Genomic DNA, 16,008 nt, shown 5'->3' on the forward strand with positions numbered 1-16,008 from the left:
TTCCAAAATCATTGGTATTAATATTGAGTTGCGGCCCCCTTTGCTGTTATATTCGGTCGGGCACTGCTGTTGAGCAATTAGGCCTGGCTCACAATCAATGTTCCAATTCATCCCGAAGGTGTTCGATGTGGTTGAGGTCAGGGCTCAGTGTAGGCCAGTCACGTTCTTCCACACCAATCTCGACAAACCATTTCCGTTGTCACAAAGTCGGAAGCACAGAATCGTCTAGAATGCTGTAGTGTTAAGATTTCCCTTCACTGGAACTAAGGGGCCTAGCCCAAGCTATGAAAAACAGCCCCAGACCATTATTCCTCCTCCGCCAAACTTTACGCTTGGTATTGTGCATGGTGACCTTAGGCTTGTGTGTGGCTGCTCGGCTATGGGAACCCATTTCATGAAGCTCCAGACAAACAGTTATTGTGCTGACATTGCTTCCTTCCAGAGGCAGTTTTGAACTCAGTAGTGGGTGTTGCAACTGAGGACAGACGATTTTTACACGCTACGTGTTTCAGCACTCAGTGGTCTCCTTCTGTGAGCTTGTGTGGCCTTCCACTTTGTGGTTGAGCAGTTTTTGCTCCTAGAAGTGTCAGCTCTAGCAGGGCAGATATTTGACGAACTGACTTGTTGGAAAGGTGGCATCCTATGACGGTGCCACATTGAAAGTCACGGAGCTCTTCAGTATGGGTAGTTTTACTGCCAATGTTTGTCTATGGAGATTGTATGGCTGTGTGCTCGATTGTATACACCTGTCAGCAACGGATGTGGCTGAAATAGCAGAATCTACTAATATGAAGGGGTGTGCACCACAGGAGGCTATTGAGGGGAAGACAGCTCATAATGGCCATAGTGGAGGGACAGGATAGGGACTCTTTACTGAGCTCACAAACATCATGTTTAAATTCAGAGTTCTCCTGCTTCAGGCTGCTCAGAGATCCTCTTATTCAGTTCCGAATTCTTAACTCCAATCTTCCTCTTTTCACAGACGCTCTCCAACTCAAAACGTTGTATCATCAGAGACTACATATCAGAACCCGCTTCATCAGTAGGAGCATAGATTCGATGGATAAACGAGGATAAACTAGCTATTATTGTTAGAACTTTAAAGGCAATAAAAAAACATTTCAGTGTCGTAAAAATGATCATGCGACTGAACCAATTCCGACACTTCCGGTTTCTGTCAACATCATTTACGCTAATTTCAGTAAATCCAAAAGTGTCAACGATAGATTGGTGAGTTGCTTGAACAAAGTAATCCACTTCAACAAGGAATGAAATCTCACAACTGCTAGACACAAGAAACAAATGAGCAACAATTGCACTCAATGGACGTATTGCCACGATGTGAGAAACAAATGCAAAGTGTCGCCTAATTTGCATCGCAAGAATGCTAGTTTGCAACCACCATAGCTAGCTAACGTTAAATAGTAATAGTTAGGTTGTTACAGTCAGTGGCTTGTTATTGTAAGCGTTGTTAGATTTGACAGTAAGCAAGGTTTGACATGGAATGTATGTTGCTCTTGGTTGGATAGCAACATAGCTAGTCATACAATATTTGAGTACCAGTTTACTAGTTAGCTAACTAGCTAGTAAAGAGCTAGCTACCAGTTTAGCTAATTTCACCAGTGCGTTGCTAGCGAAAGGTTAGCTAGCTAGTTGTCAACAGGAAATACAACACTTCACACATTTAGCGAAATACTTTAAGTGGTAATCTAGCTAGTCTGTTAACGTTGGTTTTGGTCAGATTAGAATGGAGAACCAACTTTGACCGTCCATTTTGTTTGTTGTCATTATCTAACGTAAGCTAGTTAGCTCATTAACACGAGTTGCAAACTTCAGTTAAAGTGACTCTTAAGCCTAAATTCAAAATGTGGCTCCAGCAAAGACTAAAGGGCCTACCAGGTGTGCTGTCAAGCAGCTGGGCTAGAAGAATGCTCATTGGACTGCTGGTTTTCCTCATCTTCTACTGGTACCTTAGCTCAGAGGGCGCTTTGAGGTTGTTTAGTGGCTCAGGCCAATCAGGGGGGCCTGCTGGACAATGCCTCCAGACTGAGATCCACAGGTGGAAGTCACTGGTGGACCGGGGGGAGGGAATCTACAGCACTCCCCAGGAGAAAGCGGTCACACCTTTTGTCACAGGTAACGGCCATTTCCTGGTGGACATTGACTCCAACAGACTGTGGGTGGCCTCGTCCTCCCAGCCCGGCTCGGCCCCTGTCCACCAGACTGAGTATTCGCCCATAGTGGGTGTCCACCTCCCTGGGAAGCGGGCCGAGGCGAGTGCAACCATGCTCTGGTTCCGCAAAGGGGCTGTCCTGTCCGTCCACTGTGTCCTCCCGGGGGACAGCTCCGGGTCAGCCCGTGACTGCCTCACCGTCCGAGAGGAGTTCATTGCCCACCGCAGCCGACCCAACGTCTACCTCCAGAGGATCCACGTCAACAACCCCTCGGAGCGGGCCGCCACCCTGGAGGTTTCCACTGAACCGTCCTTGTTCGGGAGCAAGTTCTCAGCCAGCGTGGAGAAGGTGGAGGACAAAGACGTGGTGCTGTCGTCGGGCCGCGTGGTTCTGCCGGAGAAGAACCAGATATTGCTGGTGGTGGTGGCCACCAAGAAGCTGGGCAGCCGCATCCAGGTGGCGGCCAAGTCGGAGTACGCAGAAAGTGTGCTGTCGGTGGTGTGGACATCGGAGCCCATTGAGTCGACCAAGTTACAGGAGACCTTCACTAGGCTTAGAGAGGGGGCCAAGAAAGAGCTGGGCGAGCTGCTGAGGGCTAACATAGAAGATCTGGTCCAGGACCACCAACAGGCCTGGATGGACCTCTTCATCTCTGGTAAGTAAAAGTCAACGCTGAGATGCCATGTCTTTTCTCTTTACAGTGCAAATACTGTGGTATTTAGTATGTGAGTTTTCTCGTAGACTGTACAGGACTAAACAATTAATGGATGGGTAGTACCTTTTGATTTCAATCACTTTTTGACTGCACACCTTTTGATTTGAATACAAATTTTGTTAAGCAGGCTTTTATATAAAAATGTACTTTTTAATTCTTTAACGTCAATTATCAGAAAATGCGTTAATGTAATTTTCAAGTATGTTGTTTTGTAGACCCTATTTACATCATCTAAGGTGTTTGTGTTGTGCCCACCATCGGTTGAGACTAAGCTTACCCGGCTGCTTCTCGTAATATACAGCAGCATCGTACAGTGAAATATCAGAAGCCATTCACTTTCATTGGAAGGAAAGCGAGAGAAGCGGACTGGGCGGGGGGAACCGTTGAGCAATGTGAGCATGGGTGAGGGAGCTGAGTAGGGTGGGACTAAAGTTGGCAATAGACAAACTTTATGCAAATTCTCCACGATATTGTGGGGCAAGTGACCAGTCGAAGCTCACCATGGCTTCCAGACCCTACTGGATTGGCTGACAATGGCTATTGATACCTAGCACTACCAAGCTTGTTTGCTAGCACCCACATGAGGGTGAAACTAACGTGGCTAAGCGAGTATCGCTTGTATAGTTCAAACTAGGGTTGCAAAGGGTCTGAAACTTTCTGGTAAATTTCCAGCATCCCGGAGTTACCTCTTCACTGTTGACGTTGAGACTGGTGTTTTGCAGGTACTATTTAAGCAGCCAGTTGAAGACTTGTGAGGTGTCTGTTTCTCAAACTAGACAATCTAATGTACTTGTCCTCTTGCTCAGTTGTGCACTGGGGCCTCCCACTTTTTCTGGTTAAAGCCAGTTTGCGTTGTTCTGTGAAGGGAGTAGTACATAGCGTTGTACGAGATCTTCAGTTTCTTGGCAATTTCTCACATGGAATAGCCTTCATTTCTCAGAACAAGAATAGAAAAAAAGTTATTTGTTTCTGGCCATTTTGAGCCTGTAATCAATCGAACCCACAAATGCTGATGCTCCAGATACTCAACTAGTCTAAAAAATTCAAGTTTTATTGCTTCTTTAATCAGTACAACAGTTTTCAGCTGGGTTTTCTAATGCTCAATTAGCCTTTTAAATTGATCAACTTCGATTAGCTATCACAACGTGCCATTGGAACACAGGAGTGATGGTTGCTTATAATGGGCCTCTGTACGCCTATGTAGATATTTCATTAAAAATCTGCCGTTTCCAGCTACAATAGTGATTTACAACATTTTTATTTATTTAACCTATTTAATTAGGCAAGTTAGTTAATAACAAATCCTTATTTACAATGATGGCTTACCGGGGAACAGTTGCCTTGTTCAAGGGCAGAACGACAGATTTTTACCTTGACAGCTCAGGGATTCGATCCAGCAACCTTTCGGTTACTGGCCCAATGCTCTAACCACTAGGCTACCTGTTAAACTGTATTTCTGATCAATTTGATGTTATTTTAATGGCCAAAAAAACAAGGCCATTTCAAAGTGACCCCAAACTTTTGAATGACAGTGTACATTTAAAAATGTGTTTTTAGATCATTTACGTTAATGTTATTTAAACTTATTATTTAACTTTTTTTCCAAGAAATTATAAAATACTTTGGCAACCCTGTTTTGGAAGCTTGTAAATTATATGAAACTCAACCTTTTATATTTTCCAGTAATGAAGACATGGATGCTTTATGGTAGGGTGGGGTATGCAAAATGGGTCAACTTTGAGCACCTATATCCTAAATGTTTTGGCATTCAGGTCCAAACAATTACTCTGACCACTTCTAACATGGGAAACTATGTTTAGAATTTTTTGTTCAAATCAAAAGGGGTGCGGTCAAAAAGAGATTGAAATCAAATGTAACGACCCAGATGATATTAACACAACCCAGTATTTACAAAAATACAAGCATTCTATCTGATGATAATGAATGACTAACTAATGAATTACGTAGTTCTAGATCAAATGACTATGTAGCCATTTTCTGTTTCCAAATCTACTGTGTGTGTGTCTCCTGCAGGGGTGGAGATGCGTAAGATCACTGATGCGCATACGCCGTCCAGCGCCACGGTCAACACCACACTCTACTACGTCCTCTCGGCCTCGCCGGCACCCCTGCTAGACCGCCGCCTGGGCCCTGAAGAACGCGCCCGTCTGGAATCCAGCCTCAACTACGCCGACCACTGCTTTAGTGGGCATGCCACCATGCATGCCGATAACCTGTGGCCGGAGCGGGTCAGCAGTGTGGCCCAAGTCCTGCAGCTGGTCACCCTGTGGACCCTCACCCTGCAGAAGAGGGGTTGCAAGGTGCTTGTGGCGGCAGGTGCCCATGGCGTCATGCAGGGTGCCGTACTCAGCTTCGGAGGCCTCTCCTTCAACGAAAACCACCTGCAGTTCCAGGCGGACCCGGACGTGCTGCACAACAGCTATGCGCTGCGAGGCATCCACTACAACCAGGACCTGATCAACCTGGCTGTGCTTCTGGACACAGAGGGTAAGCCCTTCCTGCACGTGTCGGTCAAACCCTTCCTGCATGTGTCGGTCAAGCCCCAGGAGAAACCCGTAGCGCTGTATGCCTGCGAGGCGGGCTGCCTCAACGAGCCGGTGGAGCTGACGTCGTCAATGGTAGAGTCCAAGGGCCATGTGTTCCCGGTGATGGTGACGCAGCCCATCACACCACTGCTCTACATATCCACAGACCTGCGCCACCTGCAGGACCTGCGGCACACACTGCACCTCAAAGCCATCCTGGCACACGAGGAGCACATGGCCAAGCAGGACCCGGGCCTGCCCTTCCTCTTTTGGTTCGGCGTGGCTTCTCTCATCACCCTCTTCCACCTCTTCCTCTTCAAACTCATCTACAATGAGTACTGCGGCCCCAGCGCCAAGCCCCTCTTCAGGAGCAAGGTATAATAACACAAACACAACAAACTGCTTTGAACTGATGAACAAAACAACTGTCCAAATTGTGCTCTTCTCGCTTAGTTTGTGTGTGGTGGAGAATTCCCTTTCACTTTCATTCCTCTTCGGGTGTCTTTCTCTGTCTCAGCAGGGACATAGTTTGGATGTGTGCTTGGGATGTTTTTTGGAGTGGATTTGCATAATTGCTGTGCTCAGCCTCGCCCTTTTTTTCTGCTGTCTTCCGTACAAACAATCATTTATTTGGTGATTTCTCATTTTGTGTGAAATGAATCAGTTTGTGAAGACATTTGACGACAAATGCTCTAATCATGCTCTAATCGGAAAGTAAGGCACAATTTATTTTTCAATACATAGCCTATTAGGAATACATTCTAACATTCAAATTTTATTTGAAAACTTCTGTCATTGAACGCACCAGTGTTAGTCCTCATTTAAAGTGGTGGACCATCCCAGTTCTGTTTCTCAACATTTCACTACATGCAGTAATGCAAGTTGTTTTAATCCATCGATTTCCAAACCCTTACATATATTTCCAAATGTAGCCTATAGCATTTCCCGTCTGTGTGAAAGCAAACAAATATTTTTTCCCCCCAACCATAAGCCTCTAGTGTAGCTAATGTATGTTGTTTAAGATGAGTTCACCCTCTTTTTAATCCCTATACTGGTGCCTTGAAGTCTCTTCTCAATCAACAATGGTGTAAATGTGGGTTTCCAATCTTTTCAGTTCTGTTCGCTTCTATTGTAGCCTAGTTACTACCACCTCAATTTGATACACGGCATACTAATTTCGAGAGGTTTAAAGTACACTGAACAAAAATATGAACATGTTTCATGAGCTAAAATTTAAGGTCCCAGAAATGTTCAATACTCACAAAAAGCTAATTTCTCTGTGTTGTGCACAAATTTGTTTACGGCCCTGTTAGTGAGCATTTATTCTTTGCCAAGATAATCTATCCACCTGACAGGTGTGGCATATCAAGAAGCTGATTAAACAGCACGATCGTTACATAGGTGCACCTTGTGCTGGGGACAATAAAATTTGCAGTTTTGTCACACAACACAATGCCACAGACCTCGAGTTTTGAGGGAGCATGCAACTGGCATGCGGACTGCAGGAATGTCCAACAGAGCTGTTGCCAGAGAATTGAATGTTAATTTCTCTACCATAAGCCGCCTCCAACGTCGTTTTAGAGAATTTGTCAGTACGTCCAACCGGTCTCACACTGCAGACCACGTGTAACCACGGCAGCCCAAGACCTCCACGTCCGGTTTCTTAACCTGTGGGATCGTCTGAGCAGGTGCTGAGTAGTATTTCTGCATGTAATAAAGCCCTTTTGTGGGGAAAAACTCATTCTGATTGGCTAGGCCTGGCTCCCCAGTGGTTGGGCATGGCTCCCCAGTGGGTGGGCCCTATGCTCTCCCAGGCCCACCCATGGCTGTGCACTTGCCCAGTCATGTGAAATCCAAAGATTAGGGCCTAATGAATTTATTTCAATTGACTGATTTCCTTATGAGCTGTAATTCAGGAAAATCTTTCAAATTGTTGCATTTTGCGTTTATATTTTTGTTCAGTATAAGGCTAGGCTAAGGAACTGTCTGTGCTATGTCTCAAAATTAGAAAGAGAGACACCAAAACTGGAACACAAACGGGTCCAACGTGGTGGTACGAACTAGTCCGGGAATTATCCGAAAGCTTCTTGATGCCTGTCTCCAATCATGTACAAATACCCATCTATCTACAGCATTGGTTGCAAAATTAGATGTCTCTGTTTTATAATTATGGGCATTACAAAGTAGGAACATTTCTACTGTAAGTGGTTGCCTTTGATTAGTTTTGACTGAGTGCTGCCAGTAAATCCCTTTCACCATGTTACATTGTTTTGATTGGGCTGTTTTTTTGGATGGTGGTTTCTATTGATTCACTCTGACTAAATTAAGAAATTAAATTGACAGAAGGACTTGGTTCTCGCTGATATTCAGAGAGCTTGCTGTTTCTCATACGTATGTGTGGATAGGTATTTGGCCTATCCCCAACCAATTCCTAGCCGCTAGCTCCTATGCTCTTGTGGTCTTGACGACGGCCAATGCAATGTTGCAGTAGCTTAACATTGTTTTCTAATGTGCCAGGTGGAATTGCTGCCATATTTCTTACACCTTTCCAATCCTCTCAGATCTCCACATTTGCTCAGGGGGTAGAAGCCCTGGTTTAAATTAGCTCTATTGTCGATTTGGGATTGGGGCGTCAGCCAGTAGGAGCTTGCTTCAGTAAACAGCCTTGCATTTCCTGTTTCCTCTTCCTGTTTGTAACCCTCCCCTTTAACCTCACCAGGTGACGAAGCCAAGTGAGGAAATGGAAGCTTAGGAAGCAGCCATGACATCACAGGTGCAGAGTAGCAGCCAGCGATGGCAGCATGAGACAAATTACATTTCCATAAAGTGTGTTACTGTTCATGTCATTGTTTGTCAATGATTTGTATTGAGATGGTCAACAATGTTTATTTGACTTTTGACATGTTGGAGCTGAATTCAGAGAAACATGTTGAAGCTGAATTCAGAGAATGAAGCTCACCTCACCTGATGACCTCTTTCATTGGCAAGGCTAACGAAAGTCTGTCACTGTTTACAATGCTTCCATTTATTTTGGCTGGATGACCCCCTCGGTTTGAACGAAGAATAGGGATTCTATTTATATGGTTCTAGACATAGCTCTGTTTTGTTTCTACCATATAGAATTCTGAAAAATGTCAGTTATCCCTTCACCTTTTTTCAAGATGGTGGAAACCTAACCCAAGCTACACACATATATATTTTACCCTGCGATCATAACCAAGTGGGAAGGTGGTATTTACCGCATACGACTGGGGAAAATCCACTTGAATGCCCCTCCAACTGGTAATTACTAGAGGTAAACTTGTGTATCATCCCTGAGCTCCTACTTCTCCCACATGCTGACCTCTGACGTCACCTACTAAGGAAATGACCTCGATAACAACATTTTCGGCAATTTAATCCAACAAAACATTATTTATAAAAAGCAATCTATTAATATTGTTTTTGAACACCGTAATTTGATCAACTAAAAGTACAGCTATTAACGCTGTGGTTGACTCAGCTTGTTGGCCATTAGTCAATCTGCGTTTGTCAACGAGTTCAATGCATGTGAACACATCCAACTGGTATTTACGACTTCACAAGTGGTTATTATTGCAGCTTTACAAAATCATCTCCAGTAACAATGGATTGAGATGTAAACATTGACATTTAAATGAGCCATGGTTCGTTTAGTTGGTTTACTTAAATGGGTTTTGTAGCCTGTATGTTTCCAGTTTCCACTGCCACTTCACACTGATCACTCTGACACAATAAAACTGAAATAGAATTACATTTGGACATGTAGTAGATGTGTCTACTTCATATAGGCTACTCTTAACATTTAAATGTGTGGTTGCAGCACATTATGTTAATTGATCCACCATGATTTAGTGAAATAATGCACATTAACTTAATGTTTAAATACTCCACAATTACTAGATAAGCTGAGTTTCTACAACTCTGATTTATTGTGAAGTGTGACTTAATTGTTTTCTTCAGTTTTTGTGTGGGTTTTTTTTTGCATTTATTGTTCATCTTTGTTTATATAGCATTTTTAAGGGCTTTTTTCGCATCAGTTATTTTGTTTGTAACTAACTACTGAGTGTGCCTTAACAAGTTTAATTTATTCTGATTACACCTAGAATTTGGTTGGATTGTATTTGAATATTGTATGATAATGTGATTTGGGGGAAAATATGTTGTAAGTTGATTTCAATTTGGATAAAGAATAAATGTATACAAAGAATTTGAATTGAGATGTAAATATGTTAAACAATTTCTGACAGTATACATTAACTTGTTTGTGAATTGAAAGTGAAATCTGTATTTCTAATCAAAGTTATTAGGCTCTATGCACGTGTGAAGGGGTTTTAATTATGGTTTTAATTAAATTGGTTTAATTACTAAAGGATGGTATATAGCTCTTAAACTACATGTTGTTTTCCACAAAATTGAATGTCCTTTGCGTTCTCTCACCCCACCAAAAATACAATTATATCAAAGATGGTCAAAACCCACAAGGCTTAATTAGTAATGCAACGTGGGGTTTAAATGCATGACAATAAGTATTTCTCTGATTTTCCTTTTATTATGGAGCCGACACTGAATTAGGCAAAATCAATAACTGCATTCTAGTTATAATTTCCCTTGGTGCCTTGTTCCATTATTCGGCATACTGTAATTTCCCCTTATTTCCCTTTTTATTTAAGTATTCAAGAATAGATAAGCAAATATTCAAGGGTGGATGCAGCTGTCATTGAGACCCATATACAGCAAAAGCAATTACACACTATTCATTGAAGATGCAATATGCAGAAATCGCTTCTCCATTTCCTGGTTGCTAAAATTCTACTGGTTTTGCTCATTTCAGTTTGTGTGACAAAACAATCAAGTATAGTGTAGAGAATCTGGAGTACAAAACCGAAAGTAGAAGATGCAAAAACTAAACTTACGCACAGGAAGGATAGAAATATTGCACATAAAACATGTCTACTTCTTACAGTTGCTTTCATTGCGAATGACAGATGTGTAACTCACATTTCTATGTGAATTTGGTTGGGTTTCCCAAGAAGTTACATATTGCAGATTTACTTCCCCACTTCATGGAAACACAAATGTTCAACTAATTTAGGAGATTTTCCGATAAAGATTTTCCGATTAAATAAGCAAGAAACTCAATAGGAGTCCATAGATTTGCGCGCAGGTAAGATTATGCCCAGCAGTAGCCAACTTGTTACCTCAAAATGTATGTTGGAACGAAATATATTGAGCGTAATAACACAGGATATTTTAATCTTAATTTGATGGGAAATTGTTGATTAGCCCGTTTTTTGTAGAATGTCGTCAAAAATGTCAATATGAACATGTATTTCAAAGAGAAGCAAGATACATTAAATTCTAACTCAATTTATTACTTTTTTCTGTTGAAAAGCCTTGGGTGAAATGAGGTGAGAGACTTTATTGGCATGTATTCCTCCCTTTGCAGAAATTAAACCACACAATTATCCAACACACGTCACTAGTTGCATCCTATTTATAAGCCTTTGATATCAGGAACAAGCAATATTGCGGGGCCAAATGAGACATGTTTGTAATAATTGTTCACATAATGTCTGCCTTCTATTCTCTTTAAATTGCATCATAAAAATATAGGACTACATCATAACTTTGATATCCGCATTTTACTTTCGGGACGACGAGTCCAAGTCATCTTTGGAGTAACGTTACATGAAAAAGGAATGCCTCGCATCCCTGACTCTGTCCTCGGCTTCTCTGAAAATAATATTTACCAAAATTCAGAACAGCAGACATAAAAGGAGAGTCGCACCAACGACGCAAGAGGAAGCCGACAGCGAATGCGAATATTTGCAGGCAATTGTGAGTATTGTTTTGTTAAACGTTAATAGCCTACAAAACCTTGGTTTACTTGTAAGCCTAGCTAAAAGGCTTATTTTTTGTTGTAAAAACCATGATAAATATCAACATTATATCCAATAAACAAATGCATTTCGTTTAACTTTTTTCCCACACTAAGTTTAAGCAGAACAATAAAACAAACGTATACCAATGTATTCACACCGGCTTATCTGTTGTTTTCGAGGATAAACGCTATCTAGTTCACTTCCCTGGTTAGTCAGCCATGTTTGGTGTTGTCCATGGCGAGCCTGTCCTCATGTTAAGGGTACTTTTATATACTTGCTTATTTTCATGTGGTTTTCTTGTGTTTGTAAAGTGACTTTGGGTGTTATGAAAAGTGCTTCATTTCTTTCTTTTTTTAAAAGTATTATTAAACATAAACATGTATATCCCACTTGTATCTATTAAGGTTGTAAAATTATAATTGCATTATTTAATAATCATATTTCATATTTACAATACGTCTATTTCATTTTTTTAAATTATGTAATCATAGATCCTTATCTAGGTATATATTTTTTTCATATATTTTTTTGTTGTTGCAGGTGCTCCCTCTCCGTGTCTTGGCAGTAACTGCACTGTTCGTCGCATATTAACTGCTTGTCTGCTCTAGTTTCTGGCTCTGCTTGGCTCAGTCTCCGTTGACCTCAGCTCTAACTTGGACCTGCTGCGCGCCACAAAGGCGGCTTTCGACGAGCTGACTTCACGTAGGACCACGGCTATTCTCCAACTCATAGGTGAACTCCAAAACACAAGAAGTCTATGCACATGGTACAGGAGTAAGGAGACAAGCCAAGACCACTGACTGACATTTTACCTGTGATTATGAGGTGAGGACAACAACAATTATGAGCTGAGGACAACAACAACAAGCCTGTGTTCTCCAAAAAGAAAGGAGGACCAAGGCACTCTTCATATAATTAATTAAAATGCCTTTATTTGTATGGCATGTTCAATAGAAACAAAGTTTTAAAAATCCGACGCATTTTGGCTGCATGGCCTTCGCCAGGGAGTACAAAGAAATAATACAATGTCCTCTTTTGAACAGCTTTTCCAATTAGCCCTAATTAGAAGAGGGCGTGGTTACAAAATTGATTGGACACACCTAGTAAGCAATACTATACACATTAAAAAGTGAAATACTGTAGCTATGTTATCATAAAATACAACTCCAAGCTAGAAGTATCAGAACACTTAGAAAGGTAGTTCTAACCTTAAATATGACTGGGAGAAGTGTCGAGAATACGAAAGCAATATATTCCATAGTACACTAGAACACAGCAAAACATGAACAACAACAGTCTAAACATAGCTGAGGGCAATTGAGCAAAATGTCCACTAGATGACAGCAAATGGACCCATCACGACCCTACAGGAAGGGTGAGAAATCCAGATCTGGTTTTCAACCAGGGTATTTAGTGGCCTGGATTTCTCACCCTTCCTGTAGGTTCGTGATAGGTCTATTTGCTGTCATCAGCTCCCCATAATGTGTATAGTATTGCTTACTAGGTGTGTCCAATCAATTTTGTAACCATGCCCTCTTCTAATTAGGGCTAATTGGAAAAGTTGTTCATAAGAGGACATTGTACTCTTTCTTTGTACTCCCTGACGAAGGCCATGCACCTGAAATATGTCGAATTTTTAAAACTTTGTTTCTATTGAACATGCCCTACAAATAAAGGCATTTTAATTAATTATATGAAGTGTCTTGTTCCTCCTTTCTTTTTGATGACCAATTTACCCTTTTTACCAAAGAGCACCTTCTGTCTACCAAAATGTACTATTGTGTACCTTAGTAGCGCTTCCCTTCCTCCTCTTTCTACTAGTTAAGCCTGTGTTCTTGACGATTGTCAGACTCCAGGACATTAGTCAGGTCAATAAGTTTTCAGACTGGAAAGATGTCCTCTCACTGAGACTGATGGTCACATTCCTGGAACTCAATCACCAGTTCAGTGAACTCTCTTCCATTGGAACCCAAGCTGACTTTCACGAGAAGTGGATCCACACACTGAGCCGCTTAGCCTTTGCCCAGCTCTCGTCAGAAACACTGCATGACTGTTGGATGGAAAACATTCACCTAAAGCTCAACCTGACCAACAGCCTCAAAGTCAACGCATACGTCTTCGTCTCTGCCCCTTGGCAGATTTCAGCATTAGACATGGAGGTCAAAGTGGGCGTCCTCATAGGCTCTCAGACTGGCTTCCAGGCCCTGAGGGACACCCATGCGGGTCTTCTGGACGGGGTGGTGCCAGCAGATCACTCTGTTGACATTGGCCTGCCTGATCTATCCACTGGTGCTGATGTCCTTCAAGCAGATGACGGCGTGGACCCAGAATTTTGCACGTAGCCTGCGAGAGAGGACCGAGGACCTGAAGCGCCAGATACAACTGCCCGAGGACCTCCTGCACCAGATGGTGGCCAAGCAGCTGTGGCAGCAGAAGCACGTGGAGGCAGAGAGCTACGAGAAGGTGTGTTTGATTGATCTGAGGAGATGTGGGGCTTCAGTTCAATCATGTCGCTCAATTCCATTTTGTGCTGTTCCATCAAGTGAATTCCTGTGTGTTTATTACCCAATTGTCATACTTGAGTAAAGGTAAAGATGGCTTCATACAAAATGACTCAAGTGAAAGTCACTACTTGAGTAGAAGTCTGAAAGTATTTGGTTCAGAATATACTGAATTAGCTAAAGTAAAAGTAATTAATCAAATATACTTAAGTACCAAAGTAGCAATGATTTAAAATTCCTTATTAGTACCATTATATTTATTTACGGGGGCACAATACAACACTCAGACATAATTAACAAATTAAGTATGTTTGTTTAGTGAGTTCGCCAGATCAAAGGCAGTAGGGATGACTGGGGATGTTCTCTTGATAAGTGAGTGAAATTGTCTATTTCCTGCCCTGATAAGCATTCAAAATGTAATGAGTACTTTTGTGTGTCAGGGAAAATGTATGGAGTAAAAAGTACATTATTTTCTTTAGGAATGTAGAAGTAAAAGTTGTCAAAAATAGTAATAGTACTACTTAAGTAGTACTTTAAAGTATTTTTACTTGAGTACTTTACACCACTGCTATCAAGAACCCATGCTTTCTTAGAGGGCATGGCACCTTCTAACAACAACTTTCCATTTAAAGAAACTCCTTGACATTTCTATAACCAACTTAAATAGCATCAAGATGAGACCTTTTCTCTCCCTCATCACTTTTACAATTTAAACAAATTACTGTGAGAGCCTTGTCATGTTAAGGGACTCTGTTGGTGAAATAGGTTGTCAAAAATCACCAAACCATTGTGCTGAATGAACTCTTACATTTGGTTTATTTGTTCTTATTGTTGTCATGATTACCTGTAATTACGGTGTTCCATATTCATTAGGAGATAAAACAGGTTACACGGGTGAAAATTGCATCCATCTCATTGAGTGGCTTGAACCAGCTGGGCCAAAAGCACTTTGCTCAGGGCTATTGGCTACCAAAGGGGATGTGGTCCGTTTTGACACAGGCTTCTATGGCTGCGTTCACACAGGCAGCGCAATTCTGATCATTTGACCAATCACATCAGATCTTACGCATCAGATCTTTTTTTAGAGCTGATCTGATTGGTCAAAATAGCAATTCATGGAAAAATATCAGAATTGGGCTGCTTGTCTAAATGCAGCCTTTGAGTCCCAGTATTGTAACATTCTCAAAATGGAACACTAATCACAATATTATCTGCATACATTTGGCTATCAACATCATGACACACATGAGGAAGGTCATATAAGCTAAAGAGGAAAGGTCATAAGACAGACTCCTGAGGAACCCCCATTATTCAGCTGCTAGACAAAGAGACCATATAAGTATACAATAGAACTGTACAGTACACTTACAAATTACACTTACTCCATTTACCCATGTTTACTTGGGACCACTGTCTGTCTTGTAAACGAGAGTTAAATCACAATGGAGTCAACTATATACATGTACTTCACATGCACAGCATACTTTGCACGCACAATTTACCATATGATGAATTAAGAGAGGCATCTTGTTTTTCCTGTCATTCTATACAGGTCACTATTTTCTTATCTGATATTGTTGGTTTCACCACTATCTCGGCCTCCTGCACCCCTCTGCGAGTTATGGGGATGCTGAACAATCTGTACATGTGCTCGACAATCGCATCGACTCCTATAACGTCTACAAGTTAAGACTGGACTGTGTAGCCTACATGGAGATTGGATTGGACTCGTTCTTGCCTACTACTTACTGAAACTAGTGTGGTCCGAAATGATTGACACCATTGATAAATATAACAAAAAATGATTGCATAAAATAAATAAGATATATTGTATTCAAAAAAAAAAATATACTAATACAATTGCTCAGAGACTGCATATGTAGCCACTATCATGTATCCCAGTAGTTCGCAAACTATTTGACCCGCGAATCTGCGACCCCGCACGCACTTGCGTGTGTGCATCCGCGAATATGCGCGCACATAGCCATAAATGGTGATGCATTTTCAAAACGCAAGATAAGCTACATAAATAAACTACTTTTAACACCTGAGTTTGGAGCTGAAAGTTGTTCATGTTATCAGCTAATATCATGTCACTTCTCTGGAGTCCAGAGCAAACAAAATCATACCACATTCTTGTAACATAGTTTGCAGGATCGGATGGAAAGC

At 41.6% G+C, this 16,008-nt stretch overlaps 1 protein-coding gene across 1 annotated transcript; it reads left to right on the top strand.

The window, feature by feature from the left end:
- Positions 1-961: 961 nt before the first annotated feature.
- LOC112215980 (uncharacterized protein KIAA2013 homolog) lies at positions 962-9,663 on the top strand. The gene is made up of 3 exons (XM_024375511.2): positions 962-2,829; positions 4,924-5,810; positions 8,155-9,663. The coding sequence occupies exons 1-3, from the start codon at positions 1,866-1,868 to the stop codon at positions 8,185-8,187; spliced, it is 1,884 nt and encodes a 627-aa protein (XP_024231279.1). The 5' UTR covers positions 962-1,865; the 3' UTR covers positions 8,188-9,663.
- Positions 9,664-16,008: the final 6,345 nt, after the last annotated feature.

This window comes from Oncorhynchus tshawytscha, linkage group LG16 (assembly GCF_018296145.1).
Source record: "Oncorhynchus tshawytscha isolate Ot180627B linkage group LG16, Otsh_v2.0, whole genome shotgun sequence".
Classification (NCBI taxonomy): domain Eukaryota; kingdom Metazoa; phylum Chordata; class Actinopteri; order Salmoniformes; family Salmonidae; genus Oncorhynchus; species Oncorhynchus tshawytscha.

What these genes read in the sequence shown, in the direction of transcription:
- LOC112215980 (XM_024375511.2), top strand. Translation starts at nt 1,866, where the DNA reads ATGTGGCTCCAGCAAAGACTAAAGGGCCTACCAGGTGTGCTGTCAAGC. An exon ending in GATGGACCTCTTCATCTCTG is followed by an intron (nt 2,830 to 4,923) that starts GTAAGTAAAAGT and finishes TGTCTCCTGCAG; the next exon opens with GGGTGGAGATGCGTAAGATC. An exon ending in AGCCCCTCTTCAGGAGCAAG is followed by an intron (nt 5,811 to 8,154) that starts GTATAATAACAC and finishes TAACCTCACCAG; the next exon opens with GTGACGAAGCCAAGTGAGGA.